This window comes from Zosterops lateralis (genome assembly GCF_965231275.1).
Source record: "Zosterops lateralis genome assembly, chromosome: 17".
NCBI classification, from domain to species: domain Eukaryota; kingdom Metazoa; phylum Chordata; class Aves; order Passeriformes; family Zosteropidae; genus Zosterops; species Zosterops lateralis.
Window position 1 is genome coordinate 8,316,390 of NC_139777.1, and position 13,910 is coordinate 8,330,299.

A 13,910-nucleotide genomic window follows, 5' to 3' on the forward strand; every position below is an offset into this window, starting at 1 on the left:
CCGGGGTTTGCTGCCCTGTGGCTCTCAAGTCAGACTGAGTGCACACTGCCAGCAAACCAAGGCAGGGAACACAAGCCAGCGGCTACTGTGAGGTCACCGATTGCAGGATTATATATCCACGCCATGGTTGAGATCATCAGTTTAGCGCTGAAGCCAGCACGGAGCACGAACCGAATTGCTTGTCCCACCCTCAGCCACCGGGGAGTCTGGAGCAGAGACCACGGCAGAGAGCGGCACGAGCTGTGCCGTGCCGGGCTGTGCCGTGGGCCGTGCCCCGCCATGCCGTGCCGTGCCATGCCTTGCCGGGCCGTGCCGTGCCCCGTGCTGTGCCGGGCCGTGTGCCGTGCCGGGCCGTGTGCCGTGCTGTGCCGGGCCGTGTGCCGTGCCGGGCCGTGTGCCGTGTGCCGTGCCGTGCCGCGCTGCGGGCCGCCGCCACCAGGGGCCGCCGGCGGGGCCGCCCCGCCGCTCCCGCTCTCGGAGGCGCCGGCGCCGCGGCGGGGCCGCCCCGTGCTCGGCTGGCCGCGGGAGCTCCCGCCCGGGGCCGCGGGCAGGGGGGATGCGCGGCCGGGAGCCGCGGGCACAGCTCCGCCGCCGGGGCCAGCGTCTCCCCCGGGGCAGCGGCGGCCGCGGCCCCCACACCCGGCGGCGGCCCTGGGAGCCGGAGCGGGCCGGAGCGGAGGTACGCAGCGCCCCGGGCGCGGGAGGAGGAGGGCTGGCGAGCCCCCTGCGCCCCCGCCCCAGCGGGAAGGCACGGCCGGGCCGCCGGAGGCCGCTCCGGCCCGGCTCTCCCCGGGGACACGGCCCGCATCCCATCCGGCCGCGCCCGATGGAGCCGGAGATGGGTGCCCGCGAAGATGTTACGGCGGCGGGGTTGCCTCAGGTGATCCGCACCCGTGTCGCTTCACTGGGCACCGCGGGCGAGGGTGTGCCCGGGAATGGAATTTGACCCTCTGACGCACCCCCGATTGATTAAATCATCCCACCGAGTCCCTGAGCTTCCGCTCGCTCCTCATCGCGGAGGTGCAGAGCGCACGGAGGGTTTTCCCCGCAGGGAAGGGCACGGCTCTGCTCCCAGGCAGGAGCGGGCAGGGATGGTGGGTGTGAGCCCGGAGGCCACACGCAGATCAGACCGCTGTGCGAGCTGCGAGACAGCGGCGGCTGAGGTGGAGCAGGAGGAGTTTAGTCAGGGCTGAGTCACCGCAAGGTTCGCCCCCGGTAAGCCCGTCTTTTCCTGTTTGCCTGTGATCTGCAGACTGCCGCGTGTTCCCATTTAACCTCCTTTTACTTTTTTGCCAGGGATGACATCTAAGGATGCTTCAGGTGAAGCTCATAGTAACCGGAGATGACTTCGGCTATTGTCCTCGGAGAAACCAAGGCATTGTGGACTGTTTCCTGGCTGGTGCCATATCTAACGTGTCCCTTCTAGTCAACGGAAGTGCTGCAGCAGATGCAGCCGAGCTGGCAAGGAGGTAAGATACTTTCTTTAGCTCCTTTGTGGACGGCCTCCACGAAAAAACAAGCCTGGAATATTTTGTATTTTGTAGCCCCAGAATAAACACTGTATCATAGCTCAGGATGGTAAAAGAAAACTGTATTCAGACACCTTTACTAAGACTCTTCATAGTAAAGCCAGTGATCTGCTAACTAATACCAGTAATGGTCTCTCTAGTATTAGCCACTGCACCTTTCCCCTCCTCAGGATGGGAAGCCATTTCCACTATTTGACTAGTAGAATTTGGGCTTGCCAGACTTTCTCCTTCCACATTTCTAAAAGATGCATAATCAGAAAGAAAATGCACATTATATACTCAGACCAATCTACTACCCCTAAAACTATAAGAGCATAAAAGCACAAGTCTTTAAATCTCATTTAATTGATCCATTTCACCCAGGTTGAGCACAAGGTCAGCCACGCTCATTGCAGAATCAGGGAAAGGAGTGATTCTGCAAAGGCTTATTTATAAACCTGGGCAGTGGAAAACTTGACTTTTTCCCCACTCCATAAACTTTTTTTAAAAGCACATCATTATTTCTATTAATTCTAGGCTTGGTAAACACATCTGTAAAAATGCATACACAAAGAAAGGGACAATACCTTGTACCTATCACCTTTACTTCTTCACCAACTTCAGAGGCTGCTGGCACAGTTAGCTCTGCAGCAGATCAAATGCTACGTGGCAGTCTCATGATCTAGTCCAGCAAATCCTTTATCAGGAAGCATTATTTGTATTTAGAAGGTAAAACCCAGCTAATGCTTCAGCTCTGGTGTGGGCAGGCACTTGGAAGCAGGAGTATGTCCTGAAAGAGAGAACATCAGGGTTGAGAAACAATTTAGGAAAGCAGAAAAGGAAAGGAGCTGTACTCCTACTAAGTAAGCTGAGGCCTTATGCTTCAAATGCAGCTGCTGTGGGGGAGAGTTTCATGAGAGTCCTGCTGTCCTTGTTGTCATTGAGCATCTCTCCTCAATTTCCTGTTGTTTTAGGGGTACTTGGAAATTGCTTGTAGCTTCTTTGGTGTAGGGTAGTGGAGGAAAGCAGGGTGTGGTGTTAGTGGCAAACTGGTCTGTAAAAAGGCTAGAGATTCCCCACAAATATCGAGGGAGGAACTGCCTGGGAATGAGAAGGGGAGTGGCACGACACCAATGAGATTCCTAAAATCCTGTTAGCAAATGAAACATAAAACACAGAGATAAAGCCAGCACATCTCTCAGACACAGAGGCATTGTGAAACCCTTTAAGCCCAGTGCTCTAGTAATGTTGTCAGCTATTTTAGTCATGGTCTTTAGCAGGCTTTTAAAATAGAATCCACCTGGCCTGGTTTCCATAGCCAGGAAGTAGGCCATGTAATCAGGGGGTTAAAAAGCATCTTTGAATTCAGGTCATGACACTTGTGCTGGCAGCTGATACGGGTGTGAAAAGCCAGGTTGTAGGGCAGGGGACAGCAGAGGCTGCAGCATGCTGCTACAATTTGATTTTTTGTGTGGGAGTAATGTAATTTTGAATTGTCAATGTGAATGAAATGGATTTTAATCTATTTCTGAGCATATAAGCAGGGTGACTTTGGGGACATCTGCCAGCTCTGAAGATCAACAGCCCAGGTTCTACAGTTCCTCATTTGTGTAACTCTCTGCAGGTGTGTTCAGCCCTACCCAGGCATGGAGGGAGCATTAGCAGGTGTGGAGAAGAGGTTTCCTCAGGTTGTAATGCAAGCCCAGGTTCAGCTACTGCTAATTTGCACCTGTGTGTGTAAACAAACCCCTGTGTCACCTCTGAGATGTTTGTTCATGTTGTAAAGGCTGATGCAAACTTTCTACACAGATGACAAATAGGTCAGACTTGCTAGAAATTCATTGAGTCCTTCTCATCTTCTGGTGCAGGAATGGGAAAGTGTCACTTGCTTCATTACCTTGCCAATATTATTCCCTCTTTCCCCTGCTTGTGTTGTCTCCCATCCCACTGTAAATATTGAAGCTTTTTATTTTGTGGGATGAAAGTCTGCCTGGTTTATTTTTTTTTTTTTTTTAATCCCCACATTTGTCTTCCCCTATTCAGCCTTGAGCAGTGGCATAAGCAGGAAGAGTGGATCTATCCCCAGCTGAGAGAAGAGGCTTGAAGCAAGTAGCTTGTCCTTTCCTGGGGCACATTCCAGTGCTGTGGATTTTGGTCTTTCACACACACTGTGCCAGGATTGTCAGAGTGATGGACTGCTTTTTATCTATTTGATAAACTGTCTATGACATGATTGCTTGTCACTGCAAACCTTAAGCTCTCACTCCTCACCTGGTTTTCAGTTAATTGGACACAGGCAGAGCTAATTAATAAGTAGACAACTTCTCCTTGCTAAGCACCTCACACTGTCCTACAATGTTAGGACTCAGCATCCTTCAGAAAGGAACACAGTTCCTCTGAAATTTCTTTTTTCCTTTCATTTTCACAATAATTCTGTAGTTTCTGGATATACCATCTGTTGCCCTGAGTCTTGATTAAAAGCCTTGGCAGATATGTGATGATAGTCAGCAGATCTTTGTATCAGCTCTAACACAAGCCAACAGCAGAACCAAGCAGTAAAAAATACATCTTCCCCAACATTCAGGCTCAGCACCCTGGGCTTTCCTCATCCACTGTCACAACTGGGCTGAAAGAAGGGGCACACTCATTTCTGGCAGCAGAGAAGTTTCAGCAGAGGTCTGATCCATCACCAAATGTCAAACCTATTGACAGCATCTGCCAGAGCAGAACATAACCAGTGCAGCAGGTGGGAGAACAGACTGCCATTGTGGGTTGAGGGTTTTTTTCAGTAACTCAAAGCTTTTCTCTTTATGGGGCCTCAACTGACTGTGATTTCCTGCTTATCCATATAATGTAATCTCAATTTTCTACTTAACAGGCCCTGCCTTGAAGTCAGCCAGACTTCCTGGTGATTTTTCCAGAGTCTTTCCCAGAAACTGGAAGGGTATTTTTGTATCTTGAAATGCAGAGATGCCTTAATTTTTCCTTAGAAATATGGAGAGAGAAATAGAGACACCTAAGACAGTTTGCTGCCATATTCCCCCACCCCTCCCTTTTATATCAAACAGCTCAGGTATCACTGAGCCTTAGGACCTTTTTCCATCTCGTTGTGTCCAAATGGCTTATGAAGAGTGACATATTTTAGAACACAACCTCAGTCTTCCTGGGTGCTTTTTTGCAGCTCAAATACTGAACATCAGCCAAAGCCCCCACAACATCTGGGTACATTTAACAGAAGAATCTAACAAAGCCACATTTAATTGCTCTCTATGTTTTCATTTCCTTTGCCATCAACACTAATTGCAAAATGTGTGTGTAAATTGTGGCTTAATTCTGACCCTCCCAGTGAACATCAGACTAATTTAGAAATCTCTCATGCTTTCTCATCACCCTTTTATGTGACTGTTAATCACACAGCAGACAGTTCCTCTGCTGAACTGTTTGGATAGGGGTGGGACCCAATCTGAAGCCTTACACTGGAGTCCCAGATCATATTGACTTTACTGGCAACAGCCCATTTTTCTGACGTAGGGCCACAGACACAGGAGCTGCACTCAATACAAAGGTGTAATTACAACAGAAACTCAAGTCCCTAAGCTGTGTTACAGCATCAGCTCTTAACACTGCAGAGGGTTTAGAGCATTTCTGGCAGAAGAAATAGCTTTTTAGCAGTAATAGAGCAAGAAGATATGCTGTTTGATGAAAGACAGATATTGTTGAATGGTGAAAGTGTGTGAAGTGAGGAAGTATGCAAAGGCCAACATGAGGAAACTAAGAAGTGCACATTTTTGCTCAAAGCCTTGCTTTGTCTGGTTTCAGACACTTGAGTGTTCACTGAAGTGAGATGTTTAGATACAGATGTTTACATGAGGCTCTGACTTGGGTCACACTTGGGTTGAAACCTGATGATCAACAGTTTCCTGGATGATACAAATAGGATGTTGAAGGTGGGGTCTGTTTATCCGTCAAGGGAAAGGGTAAAGTGCCATGCTTATGCCAGAGCATGAAGCCTTCAGCAAGGCAATTGGAACAGTGCTTGGCAAATCTCATAATCCCCACAGCCATGGCAACTGCTCCCAGCAACACACAGAGTCCCATGGCATGGCCAGGCAGGACCCAGGACACTCATCCACCAGCCCCAGAGTGACTCAGTGCAGTGCCCAGGGTCCCTTTGCTGCCCAGGATGCCAATGAACAGGGATTGCAGCTGCACATTGCCTCAGCAATTTGTTCAGGGCACTCATGTGGCAAAACAAGCAACTACTTGAAAAGGAAGCACTTTAAGTAGTTTAACTGGTTGTATTTCCTCTCTCTTTGATAACTGGACTGGGCCTTGCTGACTCAGAAATCTTTCCACAGTGAATTCCTTCATGCTCATCCTAGCACTTGCTGTAAGGATATTAACTCCTGCACCAGCCTCTCCTTTTTTCCCCCACCTGTACAGGGAATGCTGAGAAGAGAACCACAGAGGTAACAGCCAACTTTCAGTGCAAACAGCTTACAAGTGCGTTAACCTCAGTGGCCTGAACCTCTTCTCTCCAAGTTCCCAGGCAGCTCAGTGTAATGCTGCTCCTGCTGTAGGATCATACACCTGTAGCCAATGTCCTGTGGCTTTATCAGGAGTGAAGTGAGCCCCTGTGCTAAATTCTGCTTCACACCTCTGCATTCCCCAGGGCACTGGGATAGACCTGCAAACACAGGGAGGCCTCTCCAAACAGACTGGAAGGGTCATTGCAGCTTGAAAGAGTCATCAAAAAGGATTTAGAGACACCAAGTAGATTATTCACATCATTTTCTTTTGGCAATGGTAGCTGCATGCAGAAACTAAACTGTTGCCTGAAGCCCAATGCCAATCTTTTTATTTTGCATCTCGTATGAGCAATTAGCAGTTAATGACCAGCAGTGACCAGCAGGGCTCACCCTGTCCCATCTGGAAAGGGCTTGGGCAGAGGAGTGGGTATGAGGCCAAGCCCACAACAGCTGAGCTCTGGTCCCAGGGCAGCATCACATGCTATGTAAGCTGCTTGAGCTGCTGGTCTCTGCTTCACTATTTCAGCCAACAAATAAGCAGATATTTTAGTCTTTTGAAAGATGTGGGCAACTATAAAGTGTTCTTCTGTAGCAGAAAAAAACATATGCACTCTGAAAAGTGGGCCCTTTCAGGATATTCCTGCACCTTGACTTTTCTCCCTGCAAGCCTGCAGTAGAACTCTGCGGTACCCACTGAACTGTCCTCCTCTCCAAATCCTCACAACCTTCCCAGCATGCCTTCTTCTGTGCACCTCCCACAGATGAATATTTCTGAACAAGTTTCTCATGTGCAGCATTTTGAGTTTTGCTTTCAGTGCTGTATCCCAGAGCCATTAAATTCCCCTCCAGATGCCTCAGCATGCACAGTCTGTCAAACCAGGACTGACCCCACGAGAAAACTATTAAGATATTCAGCTGGTGTTAGGCAAAGCTCTGAAACTTGCTCTAATGTTACAGTCAGGGTCTCCTCTTACCCGAGGACAAGGCCAGCTCTCTCTGCACTTCCACATTCTGCGCATTCCCCAGCTCCAGGGTTGTGTTCTGCTCTGGCCAGGAGCTGCTCTCATGTTCCCCAGTGCAGCCCTTGGCTCCTTGGTGTCCCACACCTGTCAGAGGGACTTGCCTTCTCCTGGAAATAGCCTCCCTCACAGCATTTGAGGCATTGCACAATTGGAGGCAGTTCATTTGATGCTCCTGAGAGACAGCACTGAAAGGCTCAGCTGTTCATTTCTTGCCCTCCCACAACACATGAGAAAGAGAGTACTCAACAGAAAAAGTCCATCTGCTGATTCATGGTAACACAGGGATCCTTTTTTTCTTGCAAACAGCACTGGCTGTGGTACAAATAATATTCCAGCTGATGGAGTCAAGAGCTTCCCAGAGACACAATAAAGAATCTGGGGTGGACTTCTAAAAGAAAACCAAAACAAACCCACAGGCTTCCCCTCTGCCTTTGGGCTCATGCAGGGTGCCCAGCAGGATGGAGGGGAAGCTCTCCTGCCAAGCATCCCTTCTGCACTGTAGCTGCTCCTGTGCTGCCCTGCAGCCTGTCACCCCCAGTGACACACCTTCCACTTCTTGTGTTAGCCAGGAGTTGGTGTGCACATGTGCTCAGGCTCCTGCTATAATGAACATTTATCATCAATTAAACTATCAGGCCCTGCTGCACAGAAATCACCAGATCAGAAAATCCAGTGAGGACCTTTTCCTCCACAAGCTGTTTTGCTCCGTTAAACAAACATTCAGGCTCCTTAATCACGCAATAGACTCATTTTGTTCCACAGAACTGTGTGCAACTTGACTCCTAACATTTATGTCTTTGAGAAGTATATCTAGCAACTGACTGCACCGTGGATCACAAGACATGGAAGAGCCAGGAAAAAAAGACTTTCAGTCCTGCAAGGGCCAAAGCCTTAGGATCTGAATGAGCTAAATGACTCTGACTTGGTCCAATCCATCCACAGTCGTGTCTCCACTGAGCTGCTGTTTCATCAGTCAGCTTCAGATGTCAGACAGAAGGGCAAGATCTCGGTTTTGCACCCTTGGCCTAAATGGAGACTGTTTTTTGTTTTCTCCTTGTGGTACAAGGGCTGTACGAGGGACAGACCACACCCATTTTTAACAGCTCCGCGCAGAAGTTCCAAGAGGGTTTTAAAGCATCACAGCCTTGTTGCCTTGAAATTCACTCTGCAGCATGACTCAGACTGGGCAGCACAGACGGAACATTGCAGTCCTGTCATCCACTCACTGGGTCAGCCAGAGGCCACGGGGTGTCTTGGAAAAAGTTTCAAAGCATCGTTTTGGCTACTGATTCTGAGGATTTCCAGAAATGCTAATGAGACCCAGCACAAATCCAAGCACGCACAAGTCCTGTTCTCATTGCAGGGGAATCCACAGCACAGACCAAGAGGGAAACACCAGCACTGTGCTGAGCCCTGTGCCTGAGGGGAGTTCTGCAGCCACACCAGCTCCATAGTTATTTTTTTTTTTGGGTTTTTTTTTTTTTTTTTTTTTATGTTACAGAGTGCAACTGGGTAATCAATCATACCCCTGTGACTCCTTAGCAAGGCTCTGCACTTCACTGTGGGCCTCCTTGCACTAATCCTTCTTTGGCTGTGCCAGGGAGATGCTCTGTACAGCTCAGCCTTGTCACTCACTGAGTGATTGCTCCAGTAGACAGAAGCCTGGCCACTGCAGGCAATTCCAGCTGCAGCCCCTCATATTTACACCTGAAGCCTGCTCTGCTGCCATAACAGCTTCCTTGGGCACTGTTTATATATAAATGACTGGATTCTACTAAAGGGCAGTTTTAAGAGTTGTCAAATAAAACTCAAGTGTCTCATCAATGCACCATCTTTAGCAGGGTGAACAACTCAAGGGGATACCTAGCAAGGGCTAATGAAGCACTTTAGAAAAAGCTGCAAGATCTGGGTTTTTCAGTTGGTTACCAGTGACTGCAGTTTCCAGAGTGCAGTTACAGCATTTAGCCCAAGATACCTTGTGCTGTGAGCCAGGGTAGGGACAGGGTTTGGGGGCACTCACAGGCTGGCCTTGGCCAGAGTGCTCAGGGTGGTTACCTGGAAATGTCCTGCTCTGGTTGGGGTCACTGCCATCCTTTCTGGCAGAGCAGAGACACAAAGATGTAGTCCAGTGAGTACTACAACACCTCTGAGATCAGTCTGGTTCTCACACTTAAATCTCCCCCTCTTTGACCACAGTGAGGGAGGTGCAAAGCTCAGCAGATATTTATTTCACTCTCTTCCAGACACAACATCCCAATAGGCCTGCATGCCAACCTCTCCGAGGGCTCCCCTGTGTGTGAGGTGCTCAAGACAAACTCTTCTCTGCTCAGCCAAGATGGATTCTTCCATGGAAAAATGGGATTCAGAACAGCTCTATCAAAAGGTCTCCTGAATATGTCAGAGGTAGGAGAAAGCCACATACAGCTGTACCACTTGCCTTGCTGATACAAATCAGCCTGTATTTATCCCAGCACATAACAGCTGAGGACCTTTCCCAAATCCCAGCTGTGAGGCTTAGAGATGAGTCCTGCCTGTGCTGCCTGAGCTGGCTTTTAGGTCCTGGGCCTCATTCTGCCAAAGGCTCTGCAGCCTTTGAGAACCCATTCCTCTCTGGTTCAGTGCCTGTACACACTGTTAATTATTTATCTGAGGGGATAGGAAGGCCATTGGAGCAGGTATTTACAAAGAACCTCAAGATCAGTAAAGAGCAAATGACAGAAAAGTCCTAAGTAGGCACCAGGCTCTTCATCAGCTTCTGAGAAGTTTTGGTTCTCTAGTGAGATCACTGGTTTTGCCCCATGAGCAAGGAGGAACATTTTCAGGTGATCAAAACTGCATCCATTTTAAACAGAAATGGGTGTTCAGATATCCTATGAATTTAGAACATCCCTATAAGCAGCACCACAAAGAGCCCCATACCCAGGGGAGCTCTGGGCAGCCCAGCAGTGCTGCACATCCCTGTACAACCACAGCACCTGCAGCTTCCCAGAGCCAGTCAGGTCCCATCACTTCCCTGCTCTCAGCCTCTGCCAGGTCTTGCTCTGACCCGTTTCTGCTGCACAGGTGAAGCAGGAGCTAAAGGCCCAGGTGGAGCTGTTCCATGAGCTGACAGGTCACCTACCTCCTCACATGGATGGGCACCAGCACGTCCATGTTCTCCCAGGTAAGAAAGAAATCCTCCCAGCCCCAAGCAGGTGAGAAAATCAGCTCAGAGGAGACTGCCCCTGCCACATCTCCCTGTGTGGGCAATAATCCCACCATGAGACACCTGCTGGCAGCTGCAGTTTGAATGTTCCCACTTGACCCCACAGTCCTGCCCACACCCAAACTCTGCTTGGAGCCCTGGGTGTTTCCATGGCAGCACCAGAGCATTAATGGCACAAGTGGCCCAGGTTACACCTCTTCCTCCAAGGACCAGTAATGCTCCTCAGCATCCTAATTCCTTGTTCTCACCCACATTGAAGGAGGCAGACCAAAGGCAGCAGCAGACTGGGCAGTTTAAACTGGAATGTTGGAGTTTGCAATAGCTGGTGGCTCTTTCAGATCCTACAATCCTGTCTGTTGTGTTCTCACCCCAGTCCCTGCCTGCAGGTCTCAGCTTTAGAGATGAGCAAGGATCTTTTGTCTTTGTTTTGCAAATGAAGTCATTGTGGTACACAGATGGAAAATGGAGTGAGAAAAGAATCCAGGTTTTCCCAGTCCAGTACTAACTGCCTCTGGATAACCTTGCTCTGGCTGTACAAGGACTTGATGAAGAATTTGTTCCTGACAGTGCAGTCACCTCTGGTGCTCTCTAAGACCAGAGTCACTCACTGAGAAGGGGGGCTGGACTAAAGGCTCAGTGCTGAAAGGAAGAATGACAAGGCACCTACAGCAGAAGTTCAGGGAGAATTGTTTCCAGTATAAAAGTTGACCCCCATACAGATGGGTTTCAGCAGAAGATAAACCAAAGGGAATTTTATTATCTTAAACACAGAAAGGAAAGAAGCCTCTGTGCTAACAGCTTGCAGGGGACGTGGGAAGCTGGTTATCCAACTCCTGACTGCAGTCTCTGGTTTTACTTACAGAGGTCAGGCATGTGTTTGCAGAGGTGTTAGAGGAATATGGGATTAAGTACACACGTGTCCCAATAGAGCCAGGCCTCCATAACTGTGACTGGATTCCACCATCCCTGATGGACTTTTACCTGGGAGTAGAACAAGATTCTTTTAACACAGTGGATGTGTTTACAAAGCATGGAATAAGGTAAGACAGTTATTACTCATCCCTTTTTTTGTAGTAAAACATTAAGATTTTATCAGTTCCTGATAGTATCTTTCAGAAATTGAGCACCACCTTTCTCCTTCCTCCTAGGACTTAGAGAGAGGTTCAGGAGGAGCACAAAAGTGCCAGGGGCACAAGAGCTTAGGAAGTTTTGTTTGAACAGAGATGAGTCACTTTCCACTTGAAAAGGAATGTTCTTTTCAGGGTATGCTTCTCAGCTTTTCTAGTGAAGCTGCATCAGCCTGGCGTCTCAGGAGAGATGCTGCATCAACGATGGAATTTTAAAAGTATCCAAGAACTAAATTTTCATCTTCCTGTCATAGTAGAGAGAGGGTTTTAAGTAGCAGGAAAGAGACCAATTAGAAGCAGGTATTTGTTAAGGGGAAGCAATAAGCTCTGAGAGCTGCCAGTACCACAGCAGGTGATCACTGCTGTAAGCAAACAGCCTGGTCAGTGTCCTGCATCTCAGGGGCCAAACACGGAAAGCTCAGCCCTTCCCCAATAAAATCCTCCTCTTAAAAGCTTAGACAGTGTTTTATGTATTAAAGGCCTTTCACTAGAGACCCTTGCAGTCTCCTGTCCTTTGGAGCAGATGTCATTACTTCCTCATTCCACTGGAAACGTTATTTTCTGGGCTTTATATATATGTATATATTGTATCAGTTGTTCTGAACACCAGCAGCAGGCTGGCATTTCTCCCTTCTCGACAAGAGCCGAGCTGGGCTCTTCTGTGATCATTCAGGTAAAGACTCCAGCCATGATTTCTTCCAAAAATGTTTTCATTCTGCCCTCACATGCAGTGGCTGAGCTCTCCTGGACTCGTCCAGGCCACACTTAGAACTGACACTTGCAGCCAGACTTGAATAAAGAATTGTGCGAAGCTAAGAAACAGCTTGTAGGTGGTGTCCTCTAGGAGTAACAGTTTGTCCAGTTATTACGGCTCTTTGATACATTCTGGCAGAAGGCTTCTTTAGCTGGGTGGTTGCCATTTTATTTGTCACTTTTATTTCTACTTAGCTGAGGGTTATTATTCAGGCTTAAGTTATTTTGGTAGTGTGGCATTTCTCAGTTTAGTGCTGCTCTTCCCTTTTGGGACAATAAAATGCACCTGTGAGCTCAGAGATGCCAAACACTCCATGTGCTGTCACACTGTGCTGGGGCTGTGCTGGGCCTTGTTGTCCCTGCAGAACTGCTGCCTGAAATGGGATCCTGGTTTCAATCAGGAAAAGTTCTGGGTTTACTTCTGTTTTTAAGTTTAAAGTTTTAAAAATCTCCTCCCCCTTTCCTATCTTAAAATTTAGATAAATTCTGGTTCCTAATCCACTGGATGTCACACAATTCTCTACCTACCTGTGCAGCACTAACAGGCGTGTTCCTCCTCCGGCTGCAGGTGGGCAGACATTTACATCGGGCTGAGCACCATGGGCAGGAACATGTCTGTGAGCAGCGTCCGCAGCGCCATCGACAGCGCCGTCCTGCGGCTCCGGGCGGGGGCGGCGCCGGGCGGGGGCGGCACCATCGAGCTGATGGTGCACCCCGGGTACCCCAGTGTCCCCCCCACCGGCGGCTGTGGGGAAGGACCAGATGACTTCTCACAGTCCTGGGAGCGCCTCCATGAACTCCAGACGTTAATTAAGCCGGAGCTGCAGAGCTATTACAAAAGCAGGAACATTCAGCTGTGTTCATTCAAAGATCTTTAAATAAATGAGCATCCATCCATCCATCCATCCATCCATCCATCCATCCATCCATCCATCCATCCATCCATCCATCCATCCTCTGAACACAAGTGGTTGGTAACGTCCAGAGAAGCCAGATCACTGTTATCAGTGTCACAGGAGCTGTGAACAGCCTGGGAATGGACACCACCACGCTGTGAGCAGCTCCAGGCAGTGCCCCAAAGGCCCAGCTCTCAGTTTCAAGCCCACAACATCTGCTCAAAATGTGCCAAACTCCTTCTGTGACAGCTCCTGCACAGCGCCCCAGTGCAGCACACGCACCCAGGGCTCAGCTCCTGCCAGCAAAGGAGCAGCACAGGGACAGACCTCGCTGAGAGACACCGGAGCACAGCACCCTGAGGGCTCTAAACATTCCTCCTGCCAGACCCGATGGCAAAACAAGAACTGAGCTGGGGAGCAGGTGCTGCTTTGGAGCAGCCACTCAGTGTGGGTCACCCACAGGAAGGCTGGACACCTTCAGCGTTTGGTTCTCTGAAAGCAGCCAACCCCTCCACTTGTACCTGCACAAATGAGGGGTGCAGGGACACGTCACCCTCAGGCTCCTCTGGGCAGAGCAGTCAGGCCACACGGGGCCCAGCGGGGTCTGCAGCCACCCCCGGGAGCCACAGCAATGGTGTCTCTGCCTCTGGGCACTAAGCCCCCCCCCCCCCCCCCAGGAAAGTAACATCAGCCACGGGCCTTTTGGAGAGGCTTCTTATTTTTTGGATGACTTTGCAGGAGCAGCAACTGTTGACCCATGTGCTATTTCAGTAACTGCTGTGCATGAGAGCAGCAGCAACTGGTCCTGCACCACCCATTGCCCCTCAGGACAAGCACAAGCCAGGCACAAGCACGGCTGTGAGTGGAGAA

At 49.4% G+C, this 13,910-nt stretch overlaps 1 protein-coding gene across 2 annotated transcripts; it reads left to right on the forward strand.

Moving 5' to 3' along the window:
• Positions 1–618: 618 nt before the first annotated feature.
• On the forward strand, positions 619–13,043 carry YDJC (YdjC chitooligosaccharide deacetylase homolog). Of its 2 annotated transcripts, none has more exons than XM_083873628.1 (6): positions 619–679; positions 1,297–1,469; positions 9,303–9,462; positions 10,123–10,222; positions 11,127–11,304; positions 12,713–13,043. In XM_083873628.1, the coding sequence occupies exons 2-6, from the start codon at positions 1,312–1,314 to the stop codon at positions 13,020–13,022; spliced, it is 906 nt and encodes a 301-aa protein (XP_083729754.1). In that variant the 5' UTR covers positions 619–679; positions 1,297–1,311; the 3' UTR covers positions 13,023–13,043. The 2 variants fall into 2 exon arrangements, with proteins under 2 accessions (XP_083729754.1, XP_083729753.1); XM_083873627.1 differs by lacking the exon at positions 619–679 and adding an exon at positions 996–1,215.
• Positions 13,044–13,910: the final 867 nt, after the last annotated feature.

Coding starts and splice junctions, on each gene's coding strand:
- YDJC (XM_083873628.1), top strand. CDS start 1,312: ATGCTTCAGGTGAAGCTCATAGTAACCGGAGATGACTTCGGCTATTGT. Junction 9,463..10,122: donor GTCTCCTGAATATGTCAGAG/GTAGGAGAAAGC, acceptor TCTGCTGCACAG/GTGAAGCAGGAGCTAAAGGC. Junction 10,223..11,126: donor GCACGTCCATGTTCTCCCAG/GTAAGAAAGAAA, acceptor TTTTACTTACAG/AGGTCAGGCATGTGTTTGCA.